Source organism: Ricinus communis, chromosome 4, assembly GCF_019578655.1.
Source record: "Ricinus communis isolate WT05 ecotype wild-type chromosome 4, ASM1957865v1, whole genome shotgun sequence".
NCBI lineage: Eukaryota > Viridiplantae > Streptophyta > Magnoliopsida > Malpighiales > Euphorbiaceae > Ricinus > Ricinus communis.
This window is the reverse complement of record NC_063259.1, coordinates 31,222,273-31,237,036: the sequence shown is the minus strand read 5'-3', so window position 1 is coordinate 31,237,036 and position 14,764 is coordinate 31,222,273. Positions and strand designations below refer to the sequence as shown.

Here is a 14,764-nt window from a genome sequence, read left to right as displayed (position 1 = left end):
GACTGACTTCCCAACTTCTTGGAAGTACCAACATGTCACTGCTTTTCAAAGGTTTGGCTGGCCTCCCTCCAACTTATCAATGAATTACTATAATTTAAACCACAGAAAAAAAGAAACAAACAAACCAAACAAAAAAAGAAAAAAAACAGAGAACTCGCCTGTGAATTTCGTTTTGGAAGGCACAATGTAATTTTCCTTCATAAAATCCATGTACAGTTCAACACAATTCAGTTTAGTATTGCAATTTCCCATACAATCTAGTGTCGTTTTTCTTTTTAAGCCTTTTTTAAGAAGGTTTGATTGTTTGTTTTTGTACAATTTTATAGAAAAGGGCATTGACACGTGGATCATTCTGCGTTAATTCAAAAACACTGTAATTCAAGCATAAAATAAATGACATAATCAGTTTTTTTGTATGGGTATTAACAAAACATTTACTGATCAAATAACCGAAAAATGAAATAAATGTTAAGGGAGGTACAGATGGCGGTGCTATGCTGTGCCATCTCACCCACTGCAAACTGTCTTACTGTGTCCTTCTACCAACTAAATGCCTCTCCCGTTATCTTCTCACGCTTTCCTCCCAAACCGTGCCTTCACGCTCCCTTCCCAATTACGCCCATTAAACTTTATATTGCTTTATCATTTACATTAAAATTAAATGCACATACAAAAAAATATTTAATTATTTTAATACTAATTAAATGTTAAATATTTTTATACTTAAGCATTATAAAATATCTTCTCAAAATTTAAAATTCAATAAACAAGGTGAAAGAAAGAAATTGTTACTAAAATTAAATCTAAATTAAATGATAAAAATGATTAAAGATATTTATATTTAATTAATAATTTTTAATATTACAATCTACATACGTGTATATATATTTATATATATGTATTTTTAATAATATAGAGATAAACTTTCAAAAAAAGATTATTCTTTTTTTATTATAAGTTTTGTATTTTTTATTGTGATATATGTTATTTGATTGTTTAATGTACTAATTCATTATCATTGTATAAATCAAAGATCAAAATTAAAATGACTTAAATTTGGTTATTATAGGATTGTTGGAGGAGCGTGGCCGCCAAATACTATAAAGTAGAGTGGGAAAGAGACAAAAGGCTCTTTGAATTTTCCCCAACACTTTTTAACAGGTAAGGCCCACTAAATTAAAAAGCAGAGACACAAAGAGCACAACACACTCACACGTACCAAAACAGGAAAATTTATTTACATTTTCTCTCCCACTACTTGAAACACACGACCTACACCACCAACCCCAAACACCGCCTCCTCCTTCTCTAACATGGCCATCTCCGCCTGTTTCTTCACCGCCTCTCTCTCAAACTCCAACCCCAAACTCGATCTCCACCTTCCATTTGTCCCTTCTCATTCTTCACCACCTCATCACCTCCGCATCTCTCTTCCTTCCCCCTCTCCTCTCTCTCTCCGCCAACACTACCACCGCCACCACAACAACAGCGATCCCCTCCTCCCTCTCTTTGTTCCTTTTGTTAGTGGCGGAGATGGCGGCGGCAGCTTCAACAATAACAACGGCGGCGGCGGCGGCGGCGGCGGTGATAATGATGGAAATGCAGGTGATAGGAATAGAGAGGAAGTGATACTGGTATTAGCGGAGGCTAAACGGTCAATAGATAGCTTACCTAAGGATTTAGCAGCTGCGATCCAGGCTGGCAGAATTCCAGGTGCGGTTGTTTCGAGGTTTTTAGCGCTTGAAAACTCTGGCCTATTTCGGTGGTTGCTTCAGTTCGGTGGATTTAAGGAGAGGCTTTTAGCTGATGATCTTTTTTTAGCCAAGGTCGGGATCGAATGCGGCGTTGGTATCTTTACTAAGGTATCATTTCTATCTCTTTTCTTTGTTGAAAAGAAATGGCAATTGAGGATATGCTTTTGATACTAGTGATATTTGTTACTTCTAATGCTTAAATGGTGATTAATGGAATTGGATTCTTCTAAATTTGGAAAGCTTTTTCCATTGATTCTCCCTTTATCCTTTCTTTTATTTTTTTTTAAATTCTTTTTCTTTTAAAAAATTTAATTTTCAGACTGCTGCAGAATATAATCGTCGTAGAGAGAATTTTTTCAAGGAGCTTGAAATTGTCTTTGCAGATGTGGTATGACTATTACTAACACGATTGTGTTTTTAATCTCTTAAAGTGTCATTTCCGATCTCAATCTGAAATTATTCTTTTCGCTCAGGTGATGGCCATAATTGCAGATTTCATGCTTGTTTATCTTCCTGCTCCGACTGTGTCCCTCCGGCCACCTCTTGCAGGCACTGCTGGACCTATTGCAAAGTTCTTCCACAATTGCCCTGATAATGCGTTCCAGGTTTTTGTTTCAGTCAATTAACTTAAATATGCATTAGGCTGCATTTGATTTTAACAATGATTGTTTCCGACCACTGTTCTCCAATCATATTTGTAGGTTGCTCTTGCTGGAACTTCCTATTCATTGTTGCAGAGGTTAGGCGCAATAGTGGTAAGGCTATGTTTTGTCGCTACTCATGATTAATGTGATTTATATCTCTTATATGCCAAGAGTAAACCCATCTTGTTATTGTGTCATTCAGCGCAATGGGGCAAAACTGTTTGCTGTTGGCACCACCTCATCACTGGTAAGTTCTTAGTACCAAGGAAGTGGCTTGATTAGATGTGATCGGTTCATGTCAATTTGCGTGTGTGCATGTGTTATTTTCCTTCTGTGGCCTTACATTTTCCCTCTGAGAATGCCTTCAAGATCAATGGAAAAGCATGATTTTTGGTTAATCTTACACTTTAAATTTTCTACCTGCTAGAGATAGGAAATTACATCCAATAAACAATTTTGTTTGAAGTTTCTAATACTTGAATGGCAAGACTTGTATTTTGCTTATTACTAGAGGAAGCCCTAGGTGATTGTTTTTATTCCAGAACCTGATTAAGGACTTTAAAGTGAAGATGAAATCACAATTACGTGATTTAGGAAATATCTCTCATTTAAGTACTTTGATTGTGGTAAACCCAAGCACGGTTCCATGTTTGCTATTGAAGTTTTCTTATTGTTCCTTCAGGGCTCACCTTTCAATGTCTCCGCTATTGTGCTTGAAGTTTATACAATAAGATGTACCTTGCTCATCTTAATTACTCCATTACCTTGTCTTCTGCCAATGTTCTCATTGTCATTGTGCTATAGCTTACTGTCCATGGAACATCAAGGCTTAACCATAAAATGATTTTTACATCGCTTTCCTTTTGTAATCCAGTTGGACCCATGAATGAGATATAAACAAAACCCCCATATGTATGTGGTCCTTCTATTAGACCATTATACATTGAATTTTGAACCTTTAAGCATGTAATTTCTTTTGTCTTAGGTTGGTACAGCTGTGACAAATGCATTGATCAATGCTCGGAAAGCTGTTGATAAGTCTTCAGCTGGTGAAGTTGAAAATGTGCCTATAGTTTCCACCAGTGTTGCCTATGGCGTCTATATGGCAGTTTCTAGCAACCTCAGGTATAATGTTGAATTTTATTACTATTCAAATATGTTTGGTTTCAAATTCTATGTTTTCTTTGATGATTACAATCACTACAGCATCAGTCATCTAGAAACAGCAGAAAACTGTTTGGATAGCCAATCTCTCTCTCTCTTCCCTTCTCTCTTGGGATGAGAAGAGGGTTGCAGGCTGGTAGTATAAAAGCAGCCTACACACTTCTTGTCTAAATTATATTGCACAGGGCGAGTAAGCTGCTTAATTTACAGTAACTGAAGTGTTTTCCTATTGGAGATTTCCTCTGGTATAATTTATTAATTCCGAGCTTAGTGTTCCATGTTCAAACCTGCATAAAAGATTTATTATTGAGACTTGAGAGTATAGTAAGCAAAATAACAGCAAGGCTATGATTAATAATTTTTAGCCACATGCACTATTCTAATTTGTACAATAAGGTCCATAGGCATTGAATTATCCTACTGAAGGATTAACCCTGTTAAACAGGTATCAAGTACTGGCTGGTGTTATTGAACAGCGGATTCTGGAACCTCTATTGCATCAGCACAAGCTCATGCTTAGTGCAATTTGTTTCGCGGTTCGAACGGGCAATACATACTTGGGTTCATTACTGTAAGATCTCGTTCATACTTCTGGAATTTAAACTCGATAATATTCTATCTATAGCACTGCATGTTCACAGCCGTCTTCAACAGGTGGGTGGATTATGCACGCTTGATAGGAATTCAAAAGGCTCAGGAGGAGCAGAAGGAGCTGGCATGATTTAGAACGGATCCAGGAAATATTTATTTGCATGTTACAGTAGTACGGCGTAGCATATCAGCTGCAAATTTTGGGGAGTGCTGGAATTCCAGTTTTTTGAAAATCCATACGTCAGAATTAGTCGATAAAGCTGACAGTTTGTAATGTTTTCCTTTTATCATTATAGATTGTGCTATGGGAGTACGTTAAATTTGAAGATTCTAGTCCTTGTAGTTCAAGAAATGAAATATATGTATATTCTGCTTTCCATTTCCCGAATATAATTTTCCACTGGCTGCGAAAATATACCGTTTTTAGTAAACAGATTCTTCACCTCGTTGCTCCCTGAAATTCTGTCTATGACTATGGGCATGAATTAGGTATTTAAGGAGAAAGACCAGTTGGGGGGCAAAAGAAACCATAGCCCTCTATGGTGAGGGTACTGGTCACTGGGAGAAACAGATTTAACCAATGAATTCTTAAGAGAAATAATATTATCATTTGCAAGGACGAAAGAATATTATAGAGATAAAAGACCATGGCTGCACTATTTTAGTAAATTAAGCAAATGGCAATTCCTCAATAACTACGTCATCCTTAAGGACTGACATAATATGCGTCGACCTCATTACACTGAAGAACAGTCTCATGCAGGCATAAAATTCAAACAACTTGCAGCTCAAAAGGAGAGAAAAAGGATTTCAAAAAACTTGAGGGCATACGAGTGACCGAATAATTACAATCAAGATAACAGTGTGCGCAAGTATCTCAGAATAAAACAATAAATACATGACATCCGGCAGGCAGACAATTTACAGAACGTGGCCTACCAAACTTACATGGAATAAGTCTTGTTGATGACGTGTTGTCACGAAATGACGAAGGAAAAGAACGTCGAATATTCAATTACAATAATCAACATCATTAAATGGATACTTTACTCTCTCATGGGGAAAGCACCATAATCTAAAGGCCGCAAGTTCAGTACCCAGCAGAATGATTGCCTGGCTGATGCTGAAGAAGGCCGCAAGTTAAGTGGTGAAGCTCCAATTTAGGCTCTAAGAAAATTGACTTTGCTGAATAATTGGATGATATTTGGCATTTCTGTGAATAATTGGAAAGAAATGACCTAGCTGGTCCAAGATCCATCCAGTAAATTATCAATCAGTATAATGCAGAACCTATAAAGAGACGCCACCTATTACCTGCTCATTCGACAAGAAAGCAGAAACCACGTTTAAATAACCTACACACTCCACGAGTAGGCTTTCTTGCATCTAATACGGCTATGCAAATTCTATAAATTTCAGAGGCAATTGGTCTTATTACAACGTACATTTCCATTGCTGCCTGTGATTTTTCATGATCATCTGCGGGATAATAATTAAGCGAGTCTGCTTGAGTTAAGACTTTACATATTCTCCTCCCCCCCCTATATAATGCCTAAAAAGTAATGTCGAACAGGCAGATAGATTTGCTTGTTATCATTTTTGCCTGTTAAAGGAAAAAGAAAAAAGAGCTCAACATTATTGCTCCCGAGGGCCATCAAAAGATTGGGTCTTCCTCAGATTCCAGTGGAGGCCCTCATGGATGCTGCGGAGGAAGTCATTTGTTGAATCCACTTGGCATGCTGTAGGTACAGGCCAAGGTGCCATGCTGCACACAAGTGCATCACCAGGTTCTAACAGTTTCCTGTCCTTGCCATCAAATGATGCCCAAGCAGAGCTTCTGCTGTTGAAGGGAACTTGCACTCGTATTGTTACATGTTCAGGTAATATCAGAGGCCGAAAGGATAAGGAGTGTGGACAAATTGGTGTAAAGAGGATGCCGGGAACCTGCAATCATAGAACATGTATGATATTGACAATAACATCAAAGAAAGTGGAAACAGAAATCTGCTTTACGCTTTGCTTGAAAAGAATAATACAGCTTCTTGAATGTTGCATCAAAGTAATTGTGGCTGCAGCTCACATATGGCTACATATTGTGATTTTGCTACGTCATATAACAAGAGGGGTGCACTTGAGTAAGAGTTCTCCTTGTATGGCATTGTATTCCTGATACTTACTTTAGGGTGTATTAATTGAAACACGATTTTTAACTTTAGCATACTGGACTTTACAACAAATCCAACTATTTATAAAGGTAAAAGTAGACCAATGTATTGTAGCTCAATTTCTATAAGACTAGCAAAGGCAAACTGTCTGTGACTTTTTATAAGACAAACAAAGAATGCAAATCCCAAAAGCGAGCAATTTTTTCTGAACCCATTGCTTATGATATGGAACAGCAGATGGAAAAGATGTAACACAATGTACCTGTGGATGGACCATGGATCCTCCAGCCGCCAAAGAATATGCAGTGCTTCCGGATGTAGTTGATAAAATTAACCCATCACCTTGCACACATGTGACAAAGGAGTTGTCGCAGTAGCATTCCAAATTTGTCAGGAAAGATGATATTCCACGGTCAATCGTAACCTCATTTAGAACAAGTATGGGCTCTTCAGTTTCAACCTCATTCTTGGCTGCATCTCTGATAACATGGCATTGCAACCGGTGTCGCAGTGTAATACTAATTGGGCCTCTAAGAATTGAATCAACGCAATCTCTGTAATGTTCACTATCTAGAAAATGTTAAAGAATATTTTTAGTCATACATGGGAAGGGTAATAAGCTTTTCTATTTATAAATAAATCCTAAAAAACAGAAGTCAAAATTAGCAACAAGCAATCTCTTTCCATTACGGAAAAGAACTTGATTAGAGAACATGAAGGATACGAAATGGTGTCATAAAGCCAAGAGAACCTAAAGAAAATGGAACAATGGGAGGAACTGGTCCTTTGAACATTGATGCTGCCTGCAAAAAAAAAAAAGGTTGATGACAATTTCTCCAAAATCATGAAGGCAGGAGAAAGTGGAAACATGTGAAATCTAACATAAATAAAACTGAAAGGACATACCCAAAGAACAGTACCATCCCCACCAAGAGTTACCACAAGGTCAACTTTTGTGTGCAGTTGTGAAATTTCCTTGTCTGCAAAGGAACATTATGAACAAAATGGAATTAAATCAAACAGGAACAAAATGAGCTTAGAGGTATACTAATCAAAGAGACCTTTTTCATATTCAGCCTCATACTCTTTTAAAACTGAAGAAGCTCAAAGATGATATTGACAGTATTACTAATCAAAGAGAGCTTAAATTCAAAATTTGTTCTCTTCTCTTCTCTACAAAAAGAAGGATTTTATCAAAAGATAAAATAATTTACTATTCGGCTTCTCAAGAAATTTGAACCACAGAGTCCAAAAGAAACTTAAAGAGAAAAACGAAACAAAACAATGGAGATGATATGAGAAGTGACAGTGAGAGGAAGAATAGAGTGATCTTCAAAATTTTCTTCACTTTGTATGATATAACAGAAAAGGCATCTGCACTTGTATGATGGGAATTACAAATTAAAGATTACACTCTGGACTAAAAGAGGAAAGGTAGAGGAACACCAGAAACAATATAAAAATATCATCTCACAGAGTCAAATGAACAAACTACTCTTTGTAGATTTATGAAAACAAGAAAATAATGGCTTACCATCTTTCCAGGTTTGCACAAAGTTGAAGTAAGATGATTCTGTTAGAAGTTCACTCCTCACACGCGGTTCCACATAAATTTTTAACTTTTTATGCTCTTTCAACCATCTGGTACCGGAAATTAAACAAGTCAAGAACATATCAAGATTTTCCAAATGGCATAAGTAGTTCAAAAGAGAAATGATAACTTACTGCAAGCTTATAATTTCCAAATCATATTCGGATAGATAAACAAAATTATTGAAACTTTTGTCTTAAAAAATGTCATAGAGCCTAAATCTTGCAAGGCAATTAAAGCAACTGAAGGAATAAAGTAATTGTAGAATTTATACCTGACCATATCTGCACATAGAATTCGTACAGAAGTTGAATTTGGTTTAGTCATTATAAGCACAGTCTGTGGATCAGATTCCCACTTCAAAGAAATCTGGGCCCAAAGAAAGGAGTTTTTAATTAGCCACATGCTATCACTCCCATGTGAAATGATCCTAAATAAGTACAGAAGTTCTCAAAGGAAATAACTACAATTAGGTATATGTTTGTATTATAGTAATACCTCTCTAAATTATTATGCTTTATTGCCCAATAAGTTATTATTTAGCATAGGTTATTAATTTGTAGAACATCTACTAAAAGAAATATATATTTCATACATATAATTATAGATAATTGGAGAGTTTCCATTATGCTAATTTAGTATTTTATATTTATTGTTTGTATGTTACCATAATGTGTCACCAAAGAAAAAATTAAATGCAAGGATAAATCATACCTCCAACTAAAAATTGAATGCAAGGAATTTGAGAGATTTATGAGTTATCAGATATTAGTCTCCAAGAAATTTTAATAAATATTATAGGTTATTAATTATTGGGGTATCAATTTATAGAGATAGTACTGTGTTTACATGTAAAACATAAAAACACCATAAAGCATAAATTCAATAGCTATATACAAACAAAATTCTTATATCTAAACACCTGTTTACTGCTGCGCTCTGCAGTCGTTATATTTCCTCTTTCAAAAGAGACAACATCATGTTTGTGCTGATCACTAATTTCGCCTTTGCAACACCATGAAAGTTTAAAAGATGCCTGTCTCATGATACACAATGGAATCCAATTAGACATTTTCAAGCATTAATTTTCAGAACATTAAGAAGAGCTAATAACAAAAGGATGTTGCCAAAATCTCGTGCATTCGATTTTGTCGGAATACAATTATTTAGTCATTAAGGAAATAATCATATTAGTAGTAATACAGTTAACAATAATCATATAATTCATATTAGTAGTAATACAGCTAAGAATAACATCAGCAGCAAAGAAATGCTTTCCAAAATAATGTGCTCTAGGTTCTAAAACAGATAAGGAACCTTAAGAAAATGTTGATAATATTACCAAGACTAGTGGGTTATCATCCAAACATGTAATGCATGAACATAGAAAAGTATAGATATATGCAAGTAAACAACAGGCATTGTCCATACAAAAGTAGCTCATCAACTAAGAGGCTTATGAGAGAAATTACCTTTCTCATCATCCTATTCTGGACCACATTGGAATCAGAGTCAGTCTCTCCATCTTGAAGAATTTCATGAGAGCAAATCCCATTGGTACAGCAATTTTCGGACCGTCCATTTGAATGTTCACTTGGGATAGATTGATTGTCTGAGTTCTGTGTCCTCCCTTCAAAAACATCACCACTACATTCCTTGGCTGACTGTTCTGCAGTACAAATAATGAAATTCCTACTTAGAAAGAGAGGGACAACTAAAATTTTCAGCCTATGAAGAAGTCATTGCATACATAAATATGAAATCGGAGAGAACAAAAGTCACTACCATAGGTCATAAGGAAAATTTAAAATAGAAAGTAATTCATCAGGTTTCGCTTTTGGTTTTTCCAGTTAATTCTGTAAATCAGGACCAATAACCACAATTTTGAAAATTCAGAGTCCCTGGTTTCTGTTTTTGATAATAGTAATGATTCTTCGACCTAGATATGGTTAGTGAGCAAGGCTGTGTCTCTATTACATTATTAGAGCCATGACATTTCCCATTGACCAGAAGTGTCAGTGTTGTACCCATGCTCAGTTATGCTTATCCAACAAGTGTATAGCAGGAAGTGAAGAATCGAGATTACTATGATAGAAACAAAGGTCACAGCGTAGAAGGATTTCTCAATCTCATAGGTTTCTCCTCAACTGCTAATGATAAGAAGATTCCAAAATGCTGGCAATCCTTACAGAAGCATAACTCAGAAAACTTGGACTATCAGCATGATTACTCCCATGAAGATAGTAAACAACATACTTTGAAGCCTAATTTGCTTTTTTTTTTTTTCAGAGGTATTTTCTACTCCAAGACAGAACAAATAGAACGATATAAAAGATGGGTAGAAGAAGTTGTGACGTTGACGATTGAGCTCAACCTACGATCCGAAACCAAGTAATAAAAAAGAATACAGCAGTTATAGGGCAATTCATTTTTCAAATGTCCACCGCTTGTAATGATCTGACTTCTAAAATATTTCAATCCTAGGCTATCTCCATCAGTAGCACTGTCTGAGAAGCATCTTAATGACCTCATACATTCTCATATTCCAAGTTCACCTACAACCTCACAGACCTCTAGTCAAATTTTGAAAACACAGCATGCGAAAGATGCTCGAACTTCCATACTACTCCTGAGTGAGCAACTTTTGTATGTGTCATATACTCTCAGACTATCATTATTGCTAACTCCAAATTGCATTTTCTTTTCAGAAAACAAATGCAATTCTTCAATCAAGGATGAAAATGACGAGTAATTCTATGCAAGTAAAAGCAAGTACCTTCAAAGACACTACTATTTTGTTCTTCCCAGACTTCCCAGCAAACAAGGCACGGATGCATTAATCTTATAATTCCCATTGCATTACATAGAGAAGTCTGAATCCACCAACTTCGAAGCATTTCACACACAGTGTTGCCTGATAGTGGAATAGCCATTATCTGATGAAACTGGAGTCTGATTTCAATTAGAGCTCACCATTCCAAACCATAAGATTTCAACTCTTCACTACTTGGATAAGCGAAACTAAATTCAAATTCTAAAAGCATAACATATGTTTCCTAGACCAGAATGGCAATTCCACTATCAACCTTTCTTTTTTGAGAAGACAACAAATATTTTGCAGCTGAAAAACAAATATAAGGTCAGAAAAAAGGGTTTCTGATCTCTTTGAAAAAGGGCAAAGGGTTAAATTTTGAGATGAAGAGGAACAATTTTGAAGAAATATCTTCACCACCTCCACTATACAAGGTAACTTTTAAACCAATAAAAAATTGGAGGCTGGATGAGTGAAAATTGGAGAGACGGAATAACAACCCATCTATCTCTAGTATCAATCATCAGTAACAAATAACTAGAAGAAACAGGAACAAAGCTTGGCTATAGTCGTACCATAAATGACATATATATTCTTAATTTCAGCTGAAAACACATTGAATTCAGAGTGGTAACTCCTTTTCTGTACTGGTAAACCAATTCTGAATAGCAACAACTCTAAATACTTTAATGTGCCAAAAAGTTCAACAGCAAGAGACAAATGCCACTAAAATGAAACATCCAGACAGTAGGCAGCAAAATAAGATACAAGAAGAAATGATTGCATTGAGAATTAAATAAAACAGCTATATTGCACATGCAATTAAAGACTGCTAGTTATAGCGACCTAAGTTGTTAGTTAATATTGACAGAATGTTGCCAGATTTTTTGTGCCGTAATAGTGTCAAAAAAACAAAAATGAACTATAATGAATTGTACAAAAGCAATTTATGCAGGGAGCTCTAGTACCCTGGATAAAAAATATATGATATTTTTTTTTCTTAATTATAGAAGTTTAAAATTTTACTTTTTCACCAATGCATTTACTTATGAATTAGCTATTGCATGAAACTCATGCTACTAATTATGTATTTTTTTAATGATCAGAAACCTTTACGCTGCAACCGCTGATTTCGCCCCCTCTCTAGTTCATATCTGCGCTTCCATTCAGTAGCCTCAGCTTGAGCAGAAGCTTTTCCTTCAGCAGCTCGTCTTAATGCCTTTGCAACAGCTAATATGTAAAATTTTATATCAGTTTTGTACTCACACTGCATAGTTTAAGTAAAGAATTGTAGGCTCAAGAATTAAAAAGTGAACATACTTCTTAGAGCCTCTGAGAATTCTATAAGATGGTCATCAGTTCCCTGAATAGGAGTCTGTTGAAGAAGCTCTTGCACTGCCTTCTCAGAATGGAAGAGAGAGAGTGAATCACTAAGCCCATTATCTGGTTGTGAGCTTGAAAAACTCGCATCTCCATTTCCACAAGGATCCTATCAGACAGAAAGCAAATTACTAACAAAATACTAGGTATCTAACCAATGCGATGCAAGATTTCACTCCCCACCAGCAGATAGAGGAAGCAGAATACCAAATGAAGTGTGGCCAGAAGAAAAGGAAATGGAAAACATACTGCTCACGCTAGATTGAGAAACCAAAAAAAAATAAAGAACTTCAATGACGCCAACAAAACAATGCCCAAATTAATCATTTACGAAGCTATATTTAGTTATTTAAATGCATTAAATACATGGGAATTTGTAAAGAAAGTCAAAAAATTAAACCTTCAAAGAGATATCAAATTCAGAACCTGAAGCTCAAAAAAGTCAACCAATTTGACTAGTTTGAATAATTCACGCAAAATGAAAATAAAAAATTCAAGCAAATGCTCTAAGAAAACAAACTTTTGAAGTCACAACTCACAAACACAAAAATCTCCATTGCACTCCAATCTATAAAATCACATAAAGGAAACACAATTCAACAAGTCAATTGCACAAATCCAATTTCATAATAATCAAATAATAAGAATAAGGAAAAAAACACGATTGACAGCAGTGAGAACAATTCTCAGGTAGTGCAGAATTCAAAAACAGATAAAAGCAGCTGATTGATTGATGATTCCTATTAAAGGTCAAACAGAGCTAGAAAAGAAAAAAGGAGGAAAAAAAAAAGCATTTCAAAAATAAACAGAACATGAAATTGAAGAAATTTACAGTGGAATTGAACTTGCTAGGAGCCATGCGTGAGTGAATGGCTTATATGGAGAAAAAGAGGATCCAAACAAGGAGATGCTCGGCGAGAGTCAGTCAGTCAGAAGAAGAAGAAGCCGTTACAGTTACAGATGGCGCACATGAATTGAGAGAATGGGATTAGAGAGAGAGAGAAGAGTCGTTGTTGGATAGATGCAAGTGGTGCCGTGTCATCTCTGTAGAGAGAGAAGCCCAGAGGCATATGGTTATGGGATTATATTAGCGAATATAATTAGAGAGAGACAAAACGAGATTTGCTTGGGCCCCACTTTACGCGTGGCAGGTCGTGAATCTGCCTTTTGCTGTTCTACGGGAAAAAAGTGGATAAATTAGGTGAATTACTTACTACTACCGTTACTACTATGAATATTAGTCCCTTTTCTTTCTTTCTTTCTTTCTTTCTTTTTTTTAATAATAATTTGTGAAATTGAATTCAATCCAAATACGAACCTTTAATTTCATCACCAACTTGAGTTGCAACATCAAATTGCGATAGGATCAAATAAATATAAATATTTGACAAATAAAATATATATTCATGATAATAAATTTGACTTATATAGCCAATAAGAAACATTCATGTAACATTTAGAAAGGTAATAATAATTATGCTAATTATTACAAATAAAGGAAATATAAAGTCCAATTATCACAAATAATTAGTGGTAATTTACCTATAATATAAAATATATTATTTTAGTATTTTATTTAGTAATCAAAATAAAAGAATATTCCAAAATTATAAAATAAACTATTTTAAAAATAATTAATTTCATAAGATATTGATTTTTTGGGTGTTAACATTAACTTTCTTTTATCATCCTTACAATTGTATGTATCACGGTGAAATGGATAAAATTAATTTTACTATTATTTTTTCTCTTTTTAAATATTTCTAATTTTCACATTCAATTTTATAGTTTTACTATGTTTTTAATTAAATTGAAAATAAAATATATGGAAATTCAATAATTAACGTTCTAAAAAAAGCATATGTAGAAATATTTAACTAAAAATAAAACAAAAATTCAACTACTTAGTAAATAAAACCGTATTGAAGAATTTTGCAAAGGCAAAATAAAGGGAGTCGACATCTTATATACACACACATGGGAGGTGGTAGTCAGACGTGTTCCCCAGCGATTGGAAGGTAACCATTGGATGGGACAAGCAAGTGACCGGTACGGTTGTTGGTTCCAAATGTAGTTTTGACTTTCTCCCTAATTTGTTAAAGTCGGGCAAATTTGGAGGCTTTCCGTCGACTTTGACTTTCTTATGTCTTTTCCTTTTTATGTATTACTTGTAACAGTCCAATCGGAAAATTAAATACACGTGTTATTTTCTGTTTTTCACCCACAAAATAAAGTAAAAATTTGAATATAATTACTAGAAAAAAATCACTTCTTTGAATATTAATATTTAATAATTAAATGAATGGTATATGAAATAATCATAAAATCAAATAAATATATTTTTTTTGTTATATATATTAATGATTAAATATAAAATATTTATTTATTACATATTTAGACATAAAAATATATATACATTAAGAACACTCGAATTATTTTTTAAAAATTTAAATTTTTACGACAGTTAAAGTAGAAATTGGAAATAATATTAAAGCTATATAATTATAATACGTAACTCATTAAGAATATAAAAACATAAATGGTATTACATATTATTATAGTCTTTTGAATTTATCATTTTTTTTTTTTAGTATTGACTGTCTAATGAAAAAGACTCTATTTGCAGATTATATCAAACATCTTAATCACTACAAAAAAAGACT

General features: G+C 34.5%; 2 protein-coding genes across 3 annotated transcripts; one reads left to right on the top strand and one right to left on the bottom strand.

Annotated features, from left to right (window-relative positions):
- The first annotated feature begins 1,196 nt into the window (after positions 1-1,196).
- LOC8274314 (protein RETICULATA-RELATED 4, chloroplastic) lies at positions 1,197-4,541 on the top strand. Its single transcript, XM_002513469.4, has 8 exons — positions 1,197-1,862; positions 2,074-2,142; positions 2,228-2,359; positions 2,456-2,509; positions 2,601-2,645; positions 3,384-3,523; positions 4,008-4,133; positions 4,217-4,541. Exons 1-8 carry the CDS (start codon positions 1,314-1,316, stop codon positions 4,281-4,283), a joined length of 1,182 nt encoding a protein of 393 aa, XP_002513515.2. The 5' UTR covers positions 1,197-1,313; the 3' UTR covers positions 4,284-4,541.
- Positions 4,542-5,498: 957 nt separating this feature from the next.
- LOC8274315 (NAD(H) kinase 1) lies at positions 5,499-13,172 on the bottom strand. Of its 2 annotated transcripts, XM_025156316.2 has the most exons (12): positions 12,934-13,172; positions 12,042-12,210; positions 11,832-11,951; positions 10,686-10,823; positions 9,382-9,578; positions 8,832-8,945; positions 8,184-8,278; positions 7,853-7,959; positions 7,225-7,298; positions 7,043-7,121; positions 6,581-6,888; positions 5,499-6,097 (listed from the first exon to the last, which is right to left on the bottom strand). In XM_025156316.2, the coding sequence occupies exons 1-12, from the start codon at positions 12,958-12,960 to the stop codon at positions 5,789-5,791; spliced, it is 1,737 nt and encodes a 578-aa protein (XP_025012084.1). In that variant the 5' UTR covers positions 12,961-13,172; the 3' UTR covers positions 5,499-5,788. The 2 variants fall into 2 exon arrangements, with proteins under 2 accessions (XP_025012084.1, XP_002513516.1); XM_002513470.4 differs by lacking the exon at positions 10,686-10,823 and having other exon boundaries at positions 12,934-13,170.
- Positions 13,173-14,764: the final 1,592 nt, after the last annotated feature.

Coding starts and splice junctions, on each gene's coding strand:
- LOC8274314 (XM_002513469.4), top strand. CDS start 1,314: ATGGCCATCTCCGCCTGTTTCTTCACCGCCTCTCTCTCAAACTCCAAC. Junction 2,143..2,227: donor AAATTGTCTTTGCAGATGTG/GTATGACTATTA, acceptor CTTTTCGCTCAG/GTGATGGCCATAATTGCAGA. Junction 2,510..2,600: donor AGAGGTTAGGCGCAATAGTG/GTAAGGCTATGT, acceptor TGTGTCATTCAG/CGCAATGGGGCAAAACTGTT.
- LOC8274315 (XM_025156316.2), bottom strand. CDS start 12,960: ATGGCTCCTAGCAAGTTCAATTCCACT. Junction 10,824..11,831: donor TCAGCGGTTGCAGCGTAAAG/GTTTCTGATCAT, acceptor TTCCACTATCAG/GCAACACTGTGTGTGAAATG. Junction 7,960..8,183: donor CTATGTGCAGATATGGTCAG/GTATAAATTCTA, acceptor TTCCGGTACCAG/ATGGTTGAAAGAGCATAAAA.